We start from the raw sequence: 17,919 nt of genomic DNA, 5'->3' as shown, positions 1-17,919 counted from the left end.
GAGACCCTCAGGCAGCAGCTTTTAAAGTATGAAAATATATACAGTCTTGTGGAATTGCAAATGTATGCCCTGCTGGCCACTAGGGCTGCCAGGTACTCTGTGTCCCCTGGGCAGCAGTCACCAAATCTCCAGATGAATTTTAACATAGTTCTAGTGGCCTGCTAAGATACTCTCTAGGGACAGAAACTGGCAGGTGCCATCTTTGTGCTCTCTGCCTTGCTCCAGCCAATAGGCACCAATTTCAAGCTCCTTGCCATGCTCCTGAGTGCCAGAAGCTCCCAGAGGGGAGCTTTTACACACATCTGGTGCCCTGATTTCTGCAGCTGCTGCCCAGGAAACACCCTTTGATTACCTGGCTCTGGTGTCCAGGGGAGCTTATGTTCCTGGATCCCATAGGGCCAAAACAATCGGGAGATGGTCCTTGACAGATTACCACTCCCAGAGCATTGCACAGACAACAGACTGAAACAAAATCCAATTCATCTAAGAGGCCAATTTGCTTGTCCAGGAGCTTTGGCCTGAGGGACAGGCTTTAGGTTCGGCACACATCCAAGAGCCTATGGAGGTGTTCTCAAGGAACGTACTAATGGAGGTCATCTTTAAGCTCTCCCTCTGCCTCTACTTCAGTTATAGATATAAATGTTGTGTGGGTCCGACACTGATAATGGGTTAAAAGATTGACAGATTATTGCAAATGCACAAATCCAACACCAGTATCTAGTACTTTCACAGTGAATTTTTCAGGGATAACCAATTTGTCTGTAGCCTCATTTTTTTCCCTGAAATGATAGCCCCTTTACCTCTGTTCCTGAGAATCAAAAGCTATATAGATTTTTTTTCTTTACGCACTTGTCAGCAACAATAAGCATTAACCCATTTTGAGATGTTGTAGATTCTCTAACTTATGTTAACCCCTTTGCAGATGCTATACATTTTCAAACTTAAGGTGTGAACAACAACTATAGTTTGTGTGGTGGTTAAGATAGTTTGGAATGAAAATGTGCCTCTCTAGCAAATGGTGTAGTTTTTCTGTGGAATAAGGCATACAAATTTACCAATGCACAGTTATAGGTATTCAAACATTTTCCCTTCTTGAACACATACAAGTCACACATTTAGTACATTCCCCAAAATGCCCCACTCCCATCTTAGCACACATGAGCATGCACACACACATCCAAACTCATTTTTCTTATTAAAAAATCTATTCTTTAAAGAAAGTATTGTCTTTGCTATAGGGTATTTTTAATATAACTTACTTACCTTTGCATATGTCTTGTCTTTCCTCTTATCAAATTTAAAGAAAATGTTGAGTAATGTGATAGATTAGAATATACATGCATTTAAACAATACTAAAGACACATAAGTACAAATCTTTTTCCTGATACCTAAATGCTGTGAGATGATTTTCTGTATGAAGATTTTAAAGTCTGAATCATTTCTTGGATACATAGATCTTGTGTGAGGTGGATATATATGTTTTTCATCCAATTCTTCAGTCCCACCTAGCTCAAGAATTAAATTTCCTTCATATATCTCTTAGATCACCATGTCAACTTTTAAGTATCAGATGTCTAGAATCTCAATATCTTATAGGGATACCTCCCACCCCCCCACCACCCCTCAACTAAATGTAAAGAAATCAGTACACTTTTGAGATTTTTCTCAAGATCCCTCTGAACTGGTGGTGTCTTTAGGGTTTTCAGTATTTGCCCTGGAAGGTAATGTGAGGAAAACAAGTTATTTTTAATTAATTATTTTAGTATCCAAACCAGTTACTACTACTTTGTCCTATAAGCCACCCTGTATAAAACACAAGACAGAATGTGGCCCATTTTCCCTGTGAGAAGCTTTTTAGTAGGACTAGTGCTCTCTGCAATAAGCGAATCCTTGCTAAAGAAAGAAGGATTACTAACAAACAGTATGTCTCCTAATAAAAAGGAAAAATCCTTAAGCTCTAGACTGAAGTTCTGCTACTGTAAAGGATGAAACTAAGTATCTTTTTTGCTTTTCCCCATATGGGCTTAAAAACTTAGCCTAGGAGAAAGTGGTCATGATTGAATTCAGAAAGCATATGCCGGAAGAACATAGAGATTCAGATGATAGAATACTTCTTACAGAAAACTAGGGTAAATGTTTTGTGACACGGCAAGAACCACACAAAGCACAGGAATTTGAAGAAGAACATATTTTAATGGTTGAGACCATTCTGAGGTGACTGTGAAAGCAAGAGCTATTACAAATAACCGTTAACGCATATTCTATTCTTGATAATCTTTCATACAATAATTCCTTTATTATCATTTACATCTCTTAATACCTAGCACAGCATTCTGAAGGTGCCAAGCATAAGTTCTATGTAACTGAGTAGAAAGGTCACAATCTATTCATATTGCCAGAAGAGCTGCAGAACATGGAAGATGATAAGGTCCTTAAACACGAAGAGCCAAAATGTGCTAAAAAGGATGTCCATTTGCATAATCAGTGACAAAATATATCGTTATACGGTAAGGAAATGGTTACAACGCCTGCTGTTGCTGTACAAAGGATTCCACAGAAAGAGAACCTTGAGTAGTATATAATTTTACTTTCCATTCTTAAATGTCTTTCAAAAGAGTCGGTGCTCATGAACTGTGATGTACTGACAGCCCTGGGGTTGGTCTATTGCAACTGAACAGGGACACTGATGTTTTTCCCTTGACAGAGAAGACAGGAGTTCAGGGTTCAAGTTTTGTTGAGAATGTCCACTCTGCTGAATTTGCCACCAGGGAACCGGTTAGTGAAACAGTACCCAATAAGAACAGTTGGTTCATGTCTGAGCCAGGTCTACAGAAACTGAAATCAATTCGATTGTGCACATGATGAATTTTATAAGGTTCCAGTTTTGTGTTCAAAGTGTGGATTTTACCAACATCTTAAAATCCTTTAGAAATGTGCTGCTGCTTAGTGCAAAAAAAAAAAAAAAAAAGAAAGAAAGAAAAACGTCACCATTTCTTTGACCAGAAGATTAGGTGTGTTTTGTAAAAAGCATATTAAAATCTTCATTTTGTAGGCCAATAGTAACAAAGGTCCTGACGTAACTGGTACAGAAAGGTAAAAACTCATTCACGGCCTGAAAAATAGAAGAAATGTTACTACTTACCAGAAAGCAGTGGAAAAATAATACAGGTAATACTTATGGTCTATAGAGGCAAGATATCATACTTTCTATTATTTAGCCTAATTTTTCAAATGACAAAAGTTCTCAGATGGACGTTATGGATAAGGCTATACGTATTCTCAATCATGGAAGGCTACTTTCTGACTCTCAAGAATTAGCCAGATAAAGAGTGGTAGCTAATTAAACCACTTGTTGCTGTCCCTTCAGGCCATCTTTCATTTAGAGGTGTATACACTATTTCTTTTGAAAGAACTATTGGCTTAATCTGTGATCCATTGAGTAAAACCACATGTAAACTCCACCATCTTTATTCCCTCTTATACATCTTATTTTTTCAACTGTTTTCAAATCTACCCAAAGACGTAATTTTTATAATATTCAAAACTGATGCTTAAGGAAATTTCCATCTTCCGTGATTTTTCTAGAACTAGTAATCTGCAAAGAAAAATTTTCTTCTCTTACAAAGAAATAGTTTTAAAAAAGCAGTAACAGTCATGTTCAAGCAAAACTAACATACTTGCTGACAAAGACACTCTGGAAAGCTTTCACTTTTAGTCATGTATGGACTGAAGAAATTTGACATTCAGGGCTCATTAAGCGCTGATGAAATTTATCATGTAATTGTACTAGAGAATACAGAAACAAAATTATACTTTTTGAAAAGTATGCTTTCCCACTAGAACAAGTTTTTTTGCGGTAATTTGGCTTTTTAGTGGATAATCTTTTAGGTAAATTGTCATATGAATATCTTTGTCTAATCACAACTTATTTTTTACTGTGCTGATAGGTTTTAATGTGAATGTGTTAGTTATCATTTTGAATATTCTGTCCAAATAGATTGTAGGCAGAGTCGTCTGGTCTACTTCCTAGTGAGTAAATAGTGGCTGAAGTGATCAGAAAAAGATTCGGCTGCTTCTTTAGACACAAGTTGTGAATCTTACACAAAAATATTGGACTGAAAATTCCACTGTATTATTTATCAATCAATTTGATTCACATTTTAAAAATGAACAATTCTGCACTGTTATAATTTTCTGGAATGTCTTCAGAGTTCTGTGACTATTGGAAACTCATGAAATTTTATTAGGGATTAATTGTGATAATCCATGAAAACTGTTTAGCATAATCTTGGCACAAAGTAAAAGCTCCGTAGTTATTGGTGGCAACTCCAGAATTTCTATATAAGACAGCTTAGGGTCAGCAGTCTGATTTGAAGTAATGTAATAAGACTTGTTTTGAAGTTGTGATTGTCAAAGTGAGCATATTGCTTTTATTTAGGTTGTATTTTGTTGCTTTTGTTTTGAAGTGCTTGGGAAGAGAGGCTGGTGGAAACATGTGGGGAAGTGGAAGAAATATTTGGGGAAATGGAAAAATTCTCCCCTAGAGGCCACACCAATGCCACCCATGATGATTAAAGACTTCAATTTAGGGAAGATAGGGTCAGGCTTTCATTCCTATTTATGAACAAGGGGGCATGGGCACTAATATCTAAAACACAGAGGTCTGAACTACCTCTACAATTTTTCCAAAACTCAAATCTTGCCCACATTTAACAGATTTTTCCTCTAAACGGAGTAATTTAGTTCTGCTGTGTTGAACACTATTTTTTCCTTTCTCTTGTACTGTTATATTCAAATTCAAAGCATGCATTTTAATCATATATTGGGGTTTCCACAGTAAACATCTAGGGTGCACACCCTAACTTTAGACCGGCATGTCTATATGCAGCAATTCTGTTTCTATTTTAACATGTTTTATTCATTTTACTTCAGTGTTTTTTAATAGCATATTTTTCTTCTATTTCTATTCTTTCGTAATGAGTTTTTAGTTTTTATCATTTTATTTGTCCCCTTAAGAATTTCAATCTTGCAGAACATTCTCTAGGCAATGATATATTAATGACTTGTGACTTTTATAATTAGCAAGAAATCAAGAAATGAAGTCAGAATAAAGCTATATTCATACTAACTTTTCAAAGGTGATAATTTCATCTTTTATTTCATTCCTTCTAGAACTTAAGATGTAATGTAGATAGGCCACATTTACTTGTTCAATCTGCATTTGTGTTTTAATTTAGACATCTCAAAACTTGGAGGATATAGTAAAAATGATAGTAGTAGGCTAGACAAGTCTAGAAATGTTTGCAGCCTAATTTATAACCCCTCTTTGGTAAAACGAAAACAAGTAATATGTAAACTAATGTTACTGAAGCAATATATAATTTTTGATATATACTTACTTATTTCACTTTCTTTGATCTGCATGCACAGTATGAAATCATAAAAGCAACAAACATCACCACACCAACACTGAGTAGGATAATTTCTACCAGACCAAGGAGGTTTATTTTTCCAGTCACTTGTTTTCTGAACTTTTCTGCCTTCTCATCACCAATGGTACCAGTCTGTAATCAGATGAATAATTAGCATTATTTGAGTAGATTAGTGGAGCAAAACACTTACAACCTTCCACTTACATATCACTCTTTTCTCCAAACACTTGCATAGGTATTAGTCATTTGTATCTTGAAGACAAGCCAATAGAATTCACTTTGCATGTCAAAGAAAGCAATAAATGCCAAGGAAGAATACTTAGTGAAATATAATCCCCCTCCCTTTGAACATGTTAAATAGCACTATTGAACATACTAAGTCCACAATTTTCTAACAGATGTTTCCTATTGACAGAGGGAAGTGGCAAGGGTCAACAGTTTCAATCCCTCTCAAGTTTTATGTACTGCATTTCCTAATTCTGGGGCTAATTAATTCCATGGTTTATACTACAAATATCTCATCAGGCAATAGGATAGACTGCCTACACCTACTCCAACCAGGTCTTTATAAGATTGGTTGACTTTTATTAGCACTGTCATATTCCCCAAGTCTTGAGTTATTTGGAGTTACATGTACATATGACTCTTTCCTAAAACAAGCACCACAGCAAGAAAAAGTGCTTCAAAAGATGCATTTTGAAAATAATCAAAAATGATAGAAAGTGCTTTGACTTTCTAAAAGAAAAACACTGAAAATTAACACAAACTTGATATTTATGTGTGCTTGGGTTTTCTCAAATAGGTATAATATATATACTCACCTATATAGGCAATGAAAACATATACAACTTCAAATACTATACATACATTTTCAGTTTTGAGACACCAAAAGCTTTTTTTATATACATGGAAGTTTACTGCTTTTAATGACTGAGAGACTAAAAAAAATATATACTAACCTCATTAAGCCAAAGAATAGGCACAAAATAGTTTCGCTTCAGACCCTTTAATGCCCTGTAATATACATTAAAAGTAATTATGAAAATACATATTAATATATTAACATATACAACAGAAATTTCAGTAAGTACTAGTATAAATATATGTTCAGAAGCAACTTGGTTAAGTTCCTTGACTTTTGTTCCCTGTAATAAATCATTTAAATGTTAATGTGACTGTTTTTCAGACACCTTTCACTCTTACAAACCTTTCTAATACTGATTTCTAATTAGACTGACTTTTTCTAAGCACAGATTTTCCCTTTCCTCAAATTCTACTCAGGAAAGTAAAACAGGAATTCCAGAAACTGGTCATAGAAATATTTGGACAGCTAACAAAATGATACCACCAAATACTCAAAACATTCTCAAATATGTGTAATTATCATTTCAATAAACACTAGATATAATTCTGTTACAAATAAAAATTATAAGCATTTAATGATTAATGACCTTAAGCCAAAGAGAAGTTGAAATTTTTTATTCTTTCCACTTACTGTAATAGACTAACTCATGTTCTTATAAGAAAATACTAAAAATCAGGTAACCATTAAACTTGTTCAAGAGACTCACTCAATTTTTTTTGCTGGCTTGACCAATATGTTGATTTGCAGCCGTTTTGCAAATCTTAAAGTGAATCCAGTTATCTAAAAAGAGAACAAACTAGTTACTATAAAAAAAAATCCCAAAATTTTATTGTTATATAGAATTTAAGATGAAACTGTACTACTTGAAACTTGTGAAATTGACATATAACTATAATTACATGTGTACACGCAGGTATGCATATGTATGCATGTACACGCACACACAATCTCTTTGCCCAACCAAATATCAGGGTTTTAGTTAGATTTGTGATATCTACAGAAATTGGCTTTGGGTAATTAACAAAATACTGCAACGCTGAGCTCATATAGATTCCTGAACTATGCATCATCAAATGTATATTCACTCAGAATTGATGTATCATCAGTTTAATTATAATACTAGTTCTATCATTATTTAAACTGACACACAACCACTAAAATTTTGCTATTTCATTTAACTTTTGAAGAGGAAAATATTAATAAAACTTTAAACTGTTGAGTTATATGTTTGATTTTTCTTGACACTAAGTATAATAGATATTGCCCCAAAATCACATATATCCATAAAATCTTTTAATTCCTCATAATACGCAGTATCTCTTCAGGCAAGCGATATTTACACTTCAGAGAAAAAGAAAGAGAGGGTGTGAGTAAAGAGAGGGGCAGAGGGAGAGAATCTTCAAGCAGACTCCCCACTGAGCACCAAGGCAGGCTTGAACTCTGGACCCATGAGATTATGACCTGAGCTGAAACCAAGATTCCGAAGCTTAAAGGGCTGAGCCACCCAGGTGCCCCATAAATTGCTGTTTTATGCTTATTTTATACATATCGTTTTAAGCCAATTAGACTCATTCCCATCATTGATATTCCTGACTTATGAACCACTGAAAGGCCTATAAAGTTCCATAAGCTGAAAAACTAAAGTTTAATGACCTTGATATATCATGAACAACAATAGAGAGAAATCAATGTAATTTTTACTGAAATAAAAGTAGTAACTTATCAAGATTGTGATTCAATAAATGTGATTAACAAAAAGGAGAGAATTTATTTTTTCTTTCAATTTAATGAAACAAATCACATCAATAATATATTTGCTTACAGGTTCAACATCTAAGTATGTGCTATGTTCGTCTTCATTTGGACTTAAGCCTTCAATAGGTTCTCCAATATCAGGACTTGCATGTAGAAAATGAGGAAGTGAAATGTACACAGGTTTTCCTGAAAACAAGTTTTAAGAAATAATTGGGGATGAATCATTTTCCTCATTTCAAATACCACTCAGAAAATATTTCCTTGAAAATAAAACTCTTTAAATAAAAAAAAAAAGGCATAGCTGGGCTTGAACACTGACTGGGGAAGAAATTATATGAGCTGATCACTACTGTACAAAAATAAAATACAAATCTCTGCATCATCCTAGTCAGTTAATGTCTAGTGTCTATTGTTCTTCCTTAGGTGTTAATGTTCAATATGTAAAGTTGAGCTGCTGAGCACAAAATTTCAACCATTATGTTTATGTTTCAGGCAGTACTATATCTGTGAACCGAGAATTAAGAGGTTTCTTTTCCTCATTCACATTCATCCCAATATGAAGGAAGTGAGCTAAATAAGAGAGACTCCAAGTTGTATTTAAGTCAATTCTTGTTTCAAAGACACACTGAAAACATATTTTTATTAACCAATTTCTAGGGAAGAAAAATGAAGATGGGTAAGTTGAGATGCTCAAAGTAGTCTAGGAGTTATTTTTTCTCTTACCAGATATCTGAAAGGAGCACAGGAATGGTTACAAAACAACATCCAATCAGTACTTAATATCAAAAATATACAATGAATTCATAGAGCTCAAAAAAAAAAATACAAAAACACCACATAACCCATTTAAAAAAATGGGCTGAGGACCTAAACAGATATTTTCCAAAGTAGCAGGGAAAATATCAGTATGGTTTTACCTAATAATAACTAAGTTTCACAACACTGGAACACGATTGGGACCTGAAAAACAAAGCAAAATCAAAACAATGCTTTTCTACCACCACACTTACTTCCTGGCCTTATTGCTTTCTTGTTTAGATTTTAAATTTTTGGTGGAAAGGAATCTTGGGTAAAGAATACTGCAAATTGTATCATGGACTGTGATACTGAGAACATTTACTCACCTTCTTTGCATTTGCCAATGTCTAGCACACCATATGATGTACAATTATTTGAGACAACTTTTTCTGTGCAGAAACAATGGTTATCTGGATTTTGAAGTGGAGATGCAAAGGCCATGGATGGAAGAACAAATCTATAGACAGGGATTCCTTTCAGATTAATTTCGGTTCCAAACACAGCATAGATGGACCTAAACACAGATAAGAAAGTGCTTTATTCCAGGAAACTGAACTACAGTCTGGAGATTTTTTTTTCTCTTATTTTTAGATTTATATTCTTGCTTTAACTTAGAAAAATTGGATTGGATACTCTTGCTAGAATTTTAAATTCTCATTTAATTCACAGGAAAAAAAATTCTTGTGAAATTTCAAGGCATGCCAGGACATAATACCTGAGTATGAACTATTTTTACCTTTACTCTCAAAAGTTTCCAAGAGCAATTTTTGCTTGTGAACTACCATGGGAATTTATACCAAAGACATTTCTCATAGTTAATTTCCTTGATAGATCAAATATTCATATGACTTCCCTCAAATCTTTTATTTGTGCCCACTTTAAATGAAATACAATGAAAATTTCTTTCTTTCAGAATTTAATCCTGGAGCGAAAGGCCAAGTACTCACTGGGGCATGTGCATGTGAGTTCTTGATATATATATATATCAAGAACTCACATGTATATATATGTATATATATACACATGTGAGTATATATATATATATATCATTGATATATATATATATATATCATTATATATATATATATATATCATTATTTACTGAGTGCCCGCATCATTTACTGAGTACTCACCAACACCTAGGCAATGTGCTGGGCTCAATACATATTCTAATCCCCACATAACCCTAAGTAAAGAAGCATTGCTCTCTTCAATTTTACAGGTAAGGAAAATATTGAGATATTTCAAAGGTTTGCCCATAATCTCATCCTCAGGAACAGGGCTAGGACTCAAGTGGACTGATGTGGGCTCTAATGCTTGTATGATATCTGCTGGGTGCCATCAATTTTAAGAGGCTGTAGTACAAGAGCTCATGAACATAGTTCTGTGTTAATGGCATCCTCTTCTCGGGACCTCATTAGAAAGATGGGCATGCCCTTCTAGACATGACTGTTATTGAAAATAGTCTAGTGTAGTTAAAAAAAATAAATAAGGAAAAATAGTTCTTACTTAAAAATGAGAAAAAATAATTTGTATAATGTATCTCATCCTTCTGCAACCTTCAATTTTTATAAAAGTTATTAAGCACATCATGAATACCATATCGTATTTATTCTGAATAAATCAAGAAAAATTTCCCTATGTGTACTTTTTTCCCCTCAGATAACATCATTATTAAGTATGAGCTTTAGGTCTGTGTTTTGTCACTTGGGGGAAAAAATTCTGACTCCCACAACTACATTGTTGTCTTGGTCTTACCTGCAAATGTCAGAGGAAAAGAAACGCAATATTCGCGTCTTCTCAACAAAAGGTGGAAATGAGGCTGCATCTGTTTAAAAATCAAGCCAGTGACAAGGGATTAGATGTAACGTGTATCCTAGAAAAAATCTAGAAATCTCTATGCCAGTATGATCAATAGAAATATAGGGCAAACTGTATATGTAATTTTTAAATTCTTTAGTAGCCACATTTTTTTAGAAAGTAAAAAGAAACGGGTGTATTTGATTTAACCCAATACATCTCAAATGCCATCACTTCAACATGTAATCGATATAAAAATTAACAAAATCCAATGTGTATTTTATATTTACAGCACATTTCAATTCATAATTCCATTAAGCACACTTTTCTTAATTTCTTTCCATAATATCAGCATGTGCCTAACAGTTATCCTATTCATAAGTCCGTATACTATATATATACTCATTGGTATTTAATTTCATATTAAATCTTCCCACTCCTTAAAAATAAATAAAAGTTACAAAAATAATGGCAAAATTACATGTTAAAATTGTGATTATATTTGTTTTTGAAATCCCCCACCCCATCAGTAGGTGATACTTTTCTTACTATGAAGTTTCTTACTATGAAGTTCCCTTAGGACTTCTGTTAGATTTATGGTTTTTTTTTTTAATTTTTTATTGTGTTAATCACCATACATTACATCATTAGTTTTTTGATGTAGTGTTCCATGATTCATTGTTTGTGTATAACACCCAGTGCTCCATGCAGAACGTGCCCTCTTTAATACCCATCACCGGGCTAACCCATCCCCCCACCCCCTCCCCTTCTAGAACCCTCAGTTTGTTTCTCAGAGTCCATAGTCTCTCATGGTTCCTCTCCCCCTCTGATTGTTCTTATTTTAGAGAGTGATTCATTCGTCTGTCCTAATGACTGATTAATATTTTAAAAATCACTTATTAAAGTTCTCTCATTAACCAGACTTTCCTCCAAATGCTTGGAAAACATATCCATCACACACTGGATATATGAAGAAATAACTAAATAACTCCTGCATTTGCTTCTCCAGTTAGTATCACTAAAATGAGCCATACCATTGAATGTGTTTGTTGAAAACAGGAAGACCCATCCTTTAATTATGCATTCTGGGTTCTTTTTCTGGTTAAATGTCTCAACCTTGTGATCTTGTTACATTTCACTTATACTCTTGTGATGAGTGAAATATAATAGAAGATCACAGTGAACTTGATTCTGGCATTGAGAGTACTAGATCTTCAAGGTTGGCTTGAACTCCCCAGAGAGGTCACTCAATGGACCTTGTCTACAGCTGCCTTCCCAACACCATAAGCATTAAAGGAAAAGAATACATTTAAAAGCTTTAAGACTCATTATCTGATATATCATTGAAGATTATGCCATAATTATTCCCAATTACCAGGGAAATAACTTACAAGATTGCTGACTTTTTTTTTTTTAAAGTTCAAATGTATATCAGTATTTTCATTTTATGTCTCTTCTTACTATAGAAGGTATAGGTTTTAAATCTTTTCTGTTTTGTCGGTCATTTTTCCCCAGTGCCATAAACCAAGAATCCCTCACAGAGATCACATCAGAGTCCCCTGCCCTGTCCAAACCACCTCTAAGTCTAATTTGTTTTCCTATTTTCTTCTTAGATACCTTTAAATTTATGCCTGATGCTCATGTATTTATCATTTTGTGATTAATGAATCCTTTACCTCTCCTTTTAAAACTTACCTTTGGACAGAATTTTTTAATTTTTTTTTCTTAAATCCATAAAGAATCCTTTACTATTTAGGAGCAGTACAATATATTTCTCTGTATCTAAGGTCTGAAATATTATTCTTATGTAATTACGGGAGTGAGTAGCATTAGGACACTTGGCAATTTATTTGCAGAAATGCTTTACTTAGGGCTTGAAATTTGGTACAAAGCAAACTCAACAAGGTTTTTGCTGTTCTTTTTCTATAAGACAGTGGTAACAAAATTAAATAGATGTATGAAACTCAACAATACCTTTGGAAAAGTAAATATTCCCTGTGTTTCCTTTTTATTCCATACCCTTTACATAACTTTGTATTTAACTGTCTTCCTCTTTAGTATATTGTTTTCCCACAGGGCACTGCCTCACCAACTTTGGAAACCTCATGCTTGTTCTCTGCTTCTGCATTGCTGAGAGTTCTCCTCATCTCAGCTTTTAATTACCTCATGGTATTCGAATCCCATTTGCTTTTTAAAACCTTAATTCTTAAACTAATAGGTCTACCTGTGCTTTGCTTTTGCTTTTCTTCAAGGAGAGTGAGCAGCCAGATCTAAGCCCGCTGCAAAATCTCAGTTCATACTACTTTTTTTTCCCCACTTCTAATTCAGAATGGTCATTTTTGCACCCGTTTTTCATGGTTAGTAGACATCTAACCTTAAGTTTTTGTTCTTTTTTCTTTCACTCTGACCACCTTATTCAAAAGAGACAGCTCTGTCTTGCAACTTCATGGATTCTACCTCAGCTTGAAATCCCACTTGGAAGTATGTTTTACCTTTTGTAATTACCTTCATTTTTAAAAAAACTTTGTTATGTTAGTCACCATACATTACATCATTAGTTTTTGATGTAGTGTTCCATGATTCGTTGTTTGTGCATAACACCCAGTGCTCCATGCAGTGCATGCCCTCTTTAATACCCATCACCAGGCTAACCCATACCCCCACCCCCCACCCCTCTAGAACCCTCAGTCTGTTTCTCAGAGTCCATAGTCTCTCATGGTTCGTCTCCCCCTCCGATTCCCCCCTTCATTCTTCCCCTCCTGCTATCTTCTTCTTCTTTTTTTTTTTTTTAACATGTAATGTATTAGTTTCAAATTCTGTCAATTTTAAATTATCTGTATATTATTTATAAAATATGTGAATAGTAACTACTTCTCTAGGTTTTTATTTCTTTTTTAACCCTTTACTTCTGTTGCCATGAAGGTAGTTCATGAAGTTGAGCTTTTATATAACAAATGTTTCCCTAGTCATGCAAGAAAGGCTAATCCTCAAGGATAATCTTCAGAAATCCCATCACATTAGACAAACATTTGCTAAGCCTATGTAACAATAGAGATTCTGAATTTTGTTGCAGGGCTATAAAGATAGGTAAATGCCTACCCTTAACTTTCAGAACATTGTAGGTACAGTGGTGGAATTTGTGCGAGAGAGGGAGGCGGGTTCATTGTGATTATTACCACGAAACAAATGCCCTTACCTGTACCATTAATCATGTCACAATAACTTGGCCAATAGGTGAGATTCCTGAGGAATAAGAAGAAAGGAAATGAACAAACATTCTCTTTTCTAGAGCACCTTTCTCACGTTACTTTATCTATTATGATTCAGTACTTCTGCTAAAATAATAAAGACTAGATGTGTGACAAATGCTAAGTTGAAGAAATGTTCTAAATCATTGAGCCCATGTTTTGTTTGAAGGTTCCATCTTATTGAGATCAATTAAGGGCCCAATACCATTAAGTGGCCAGATTATATAATAAAAATTGCCAAATGTTAATTCAAAACAACAGAATAGAGCACATTTCTGAAGAAAGAAAATGAAGAAACTCATCAGAAATTTAGATCTCTACCTAGGGGAGAATTTTTTTTTTTCCCCATTGGGAGAAATGGACCACTTGGTAGTATGTTGAGTGTTCAAAATAAATAGGAGAAAAATAATAAGTGGTTAACTGATGTAAGCTCAGTCTGAGGGAGAAGAAAAGAAAAGCAGATGTTGAAGAGGAGAAAAAAGCAGATATTGAAGAGAAGAGACTGGAAACATGCAGATCATCAATTTATACTTTTCTCCCTTTTAAGGCTTGCAGAAGCTGGCATTCAAGTAGGACAGAGTTGATTAATTTCTACTCTGGTATCTAAGTAAGATACATGTATATATATCTGGAAGCAATACAAACAATAGTAGTAATAGTTTCTCTGTATCCTCAGCCACTTTTTGGTGATGGAAAACCTGTCTTTTTCCCACTGTTAACATATCATCCAGTGACATGTCAAGGCAAACTGTTGCTTCTTTTTTTCAACAGAATAAGCTTGGCAATCATGCTCAGTCTTGCCCTGATCAGTTAAATGGATCTTGTCATAATCTCAAAATGATGTGGAATTTTCACTCCGATTAGAAACACTTAGCATCTCTCCTCAAAATGTCTCTGTAATATTGAAATGGCAGATATGCTCATGTTCTTCGATGTACAGTGATGCTATTTCCCCTGAAATAAGCATTAAGACGTGTTTGTTTTCTTCCGCTAGACTTTTCTATAGAAAGATGTAGAGTCTGTGGAATCTGTAGAAGAAGAAGTACCACCTTAGTGAATGTGTAAGGGCTACATGCAATTTTTAAATAGGGACTCAGTGTGAGGCAGTGGTTACTTATATTAATAAAAACATTTCATCTCTTTCAATTTTGACTATTGTATTATTTACCAGGAAATAACTGATCTAAAGCACATTTATTAACTTCAATTAGAAAAGGACTATCTTCTCTGACACTTATTAAGATTCTTCCTATTTTTTACACATAGGATTATTATGTATACTCCAGATGAAGAGTCAGGAGGTAGGGAAAAAAAGCAAATCATGACTATACTATAGTATAGTATATACTATACTCTCATTCTATTACTACTTCAAAGGAGGCACAGTCTTTATTTTCAAGTTTAATATGCCCATTTTAGAACCGTACGTGAAGTACTAATTCCATTTTTGCACTGATAAAGGTTTAAAAATGCTGATTTATCAATATAGAAAATTATTTCAAAACATTTGCATGGATGCATTAAGTTTTCATCTTTATAGACACATGACGTCATGCCGTGAAATGAACAATTTTTATTTGATAGGCTTCATAACAAAAGTACAACACACCCAGCAGGTTATGTTTTTCTAGCTGCTAGTTGATCGGCTGACGTATCGATTTTGTTCCTCTCCTTTGTGGTCACGTAACTGTAGGGACGTCCTGCAGTGCTGGCCATGCAGCAAAGATGGAACTATAAACTATTTCCATCTTTGGATTTCTTTATGTAAGAGAACCTGTGCATGAAGGTAAACCAAATTCTCAAGTGGGGCTGATATTCAGCAGCTATGCACTAGGGGGACCAGCTGTCACAACTGAAGTGTTAACACCTGGCAGAACAAGACTGTCCAGGGCTGAGATACAAGCAGATCTGGACCACGGCTGGCGCCTGGGCCTTACCAGTTGTTAAACCAATACCGGGCCTGCCTCAGAGTGCACACACTTTATCTGGACACTCACCTTTTACCTTTGTAAGTGTCAATTATGGCAACTTGGCTTACGTTGTCTTTCCCACTGAAAACCGTATAAACTCCATCTGCGGTGTTGTTGTACTGAAAAGATAGGTACAAGAAGAAATTACTTCTAGGACAAGCCATATTTTCCAAGTTATAAAATATGTAACTCGCGTTTGTGTTTTTCGGATCCTGGTGGTTCATAATTATATGGTTGGAAATATATATGCAAGGAAATTTTAAAAGTATTGGTCTTGAACATTTTAAAAAGACAGACTATAAAAAGCACTTAGAAATAAGTGCCAAAGGTTGAGGCAAAGGAAGAAAAGCCAGTATCAGAAGTTGACATGATCCAAATTCTAGTGCTCTTTGTCCTAGCTAAGCCAGTAGGCAGTTTTGATCACTACTCCTATTATATTGAGGTGAGGGGATATTAAAAAATACTTCTATAAATAGGAGAACAAGGACAGACTTCCAGAGGTATTCCAAATGTTATGGTCTTTTTTTTTTTCTTTCTAAATGTTATGATCTTTAATAAGTAGATACTAAAAATTAGACCTACAGAATTAAAAACAGAATTAGCCAAGGAAGGAGTTACGAGTTTTTGAGTTAAAAAAAAAATAGTAACTGAATCTCTGATCCTTTACGGCTTTCTGCATTCATATTTATTGACCTATAGCCTTGCGATCCTAAACACTATCTAAAACTAAAATAACAATGAATTGGAGAATCTAACTAATATCACAGAGAGTGCCAAATAAGTCACAGTCAAAATTCCAATTCAACAGTTAGCTTGTCCTATTTATAATTCAAAACCTTAAGCTATAACTAAGTGCATTGCCGAGTTCGCCTTTTCTGTAATCTGCAAACTGCTATTTCATGACAAACTGCATTAAAATAGGACGTTGCTGATTTATCCGTCTCAATGTGTGCAAATTTAGGCTTTTAAATTTATATTAACAAATTTCCAAGAGGTCTGGAGAAGGAGGAATGATAAGTGAATCCATTTAACACAAATAAAAATATGGTATTAAACTTGATTTTTTGAGAAGGGAAATCAAACCAAAAATAGAATTCAAAGCCTTATTGGCTTACGACTTATTGTAGACAATTTTGTATTTTTCAAAGAATGGAAACCTAAGTAAATCTCAGCTTCATTTTAAATTTAATTGTTAAATTTAGATGAATAAAGTTTTCCAACCAGAAAGCTGAAGCCATGTGAGAGATTTTAAAAAATTAGGATATTTATTTCCAGATCAGAAATCATGTAAACACACTAAATTATAAAATTATAAATTGCCAATGCCATATTTATCCAATTAAAGTATTAAAAAAATCAACATTCATATTTGAGTACTCACAGGATAAAACACACCAACTGTCGTAGTAATAGGATATGGAACCAAACTCAAGAACGGATCCTTATAGCCCCACAAGAGCTCTCTCACAGTTCTTTTTTGAAACATAGAAGATTTTGACTTTTTGATAAGTGAATTGAGTACCACTTGAACAAATGCATTTGGATAGAGATGGGGTGCAGCCTACAAAAAAAAGCCACTGTTTGAGACATCAATTTTAGTATCTATTTAGTATCTAACAAATAGATGGATTAAATACTAGAATTAAGTTCAATGGGGGAAAAAACCTAACTGTATCTTTAAAATTATTACCCAATCTTGCCAGGACAAAAAATGTAATTTGTCTAATCCCTAGATGATTACATTTCCCTGCCTCAGTGCAGGTCACAAGGAGACATTTAAAGTTAGACCCTATCTTTTTTAATGATATACTTTTTTTTTTTTTGAGATTCAGTTTTTTTTGTTGTTGTTTTATTATGTTATGTTAATCACCATACATTACATCATTAATTTTTGATGTAGTGTTCCATGATTCATTGTTTGCATATAACACCCAGTGCTCCATGCAGAACGTGCCCTCTTTAACACCCATCACCAGGCTAACCCATCCCCCCACCCCCCTTCTCTCTAGAACCCTCAGTTTGTTTCTCAGAGTCCACAGTGATATACTTT

General features: G+C 34.3%; 1 protein-coding gene across 11 annotated transcripts in view; it reads right to left on the bottom strand.

The window, feature by feature from the left end:
• Positions 1-2,174: 2,174 nt before the first annotated feature.
• Positions 2,175-17,919, bottom strand: part of CD36 (CD36 molecule (CD36 blood group)) — a 78,560-nt gene continuing 62,815 nt past the window's right edge. For all 11 annotated transcript variants that reach the window (XM_078060085.1, XM_078060079.1, XM_078060078.1 and 8 more), the window contains 10 exons: positions 17,251-17,430; positions 15,897-15,988; positions 13,848-13,894; positions 10,610-10,679; positions 9,178-9,365; positions 8,121-8,239; positions 7,005-7,078; positions 6,393-6,447; positions 5,401-5,565; positions 2,175-3,113 (listed from right to left, as the gene is read on the bottom strand). In XM_078060085.1, the coding sequence (XP_077916211.1) occupies positions 5,401-5,565; positions 6,393-6,447; positions 7,005-7,078; positions 8,121-8,239; positions 9,178-9,365; positions 10,610-10,679; positions 13,848-13,894; positions 15,897-15,988; positions 17,251-17,430 (990 nt within the window). In that variant the 3' untranslated portion in view covers positions 2,175-3,113. The remainder of the gene's footprint in view (positions 3,114-5,400; positions 5,566-6,392; positions 6,448-7,004; positions 7,079-8,120; positions 8,240-9,177; positions 9,366-10,609; positions 10,680-13,847; positions 13,895-15,896; positions 15,989-17,250; positions 17,431-17,919) is intronic.

This window comes from Halichoerus grypus, chromosome 12, assembly GCF_964656455.1.
Source record: "Halichoerus grypus chromosome 12, mHalGry1.hap1.1, whole genome shotgun sequence".
NCBI lineage: Eukaryota > Metazoa > Chordata > Mammalia > Carnivora > Phocidae > Halichoerus > Halichoerus grypus.
This window is presented reverse-complemented; position numbering and strand designations above follow the sequence as displayed.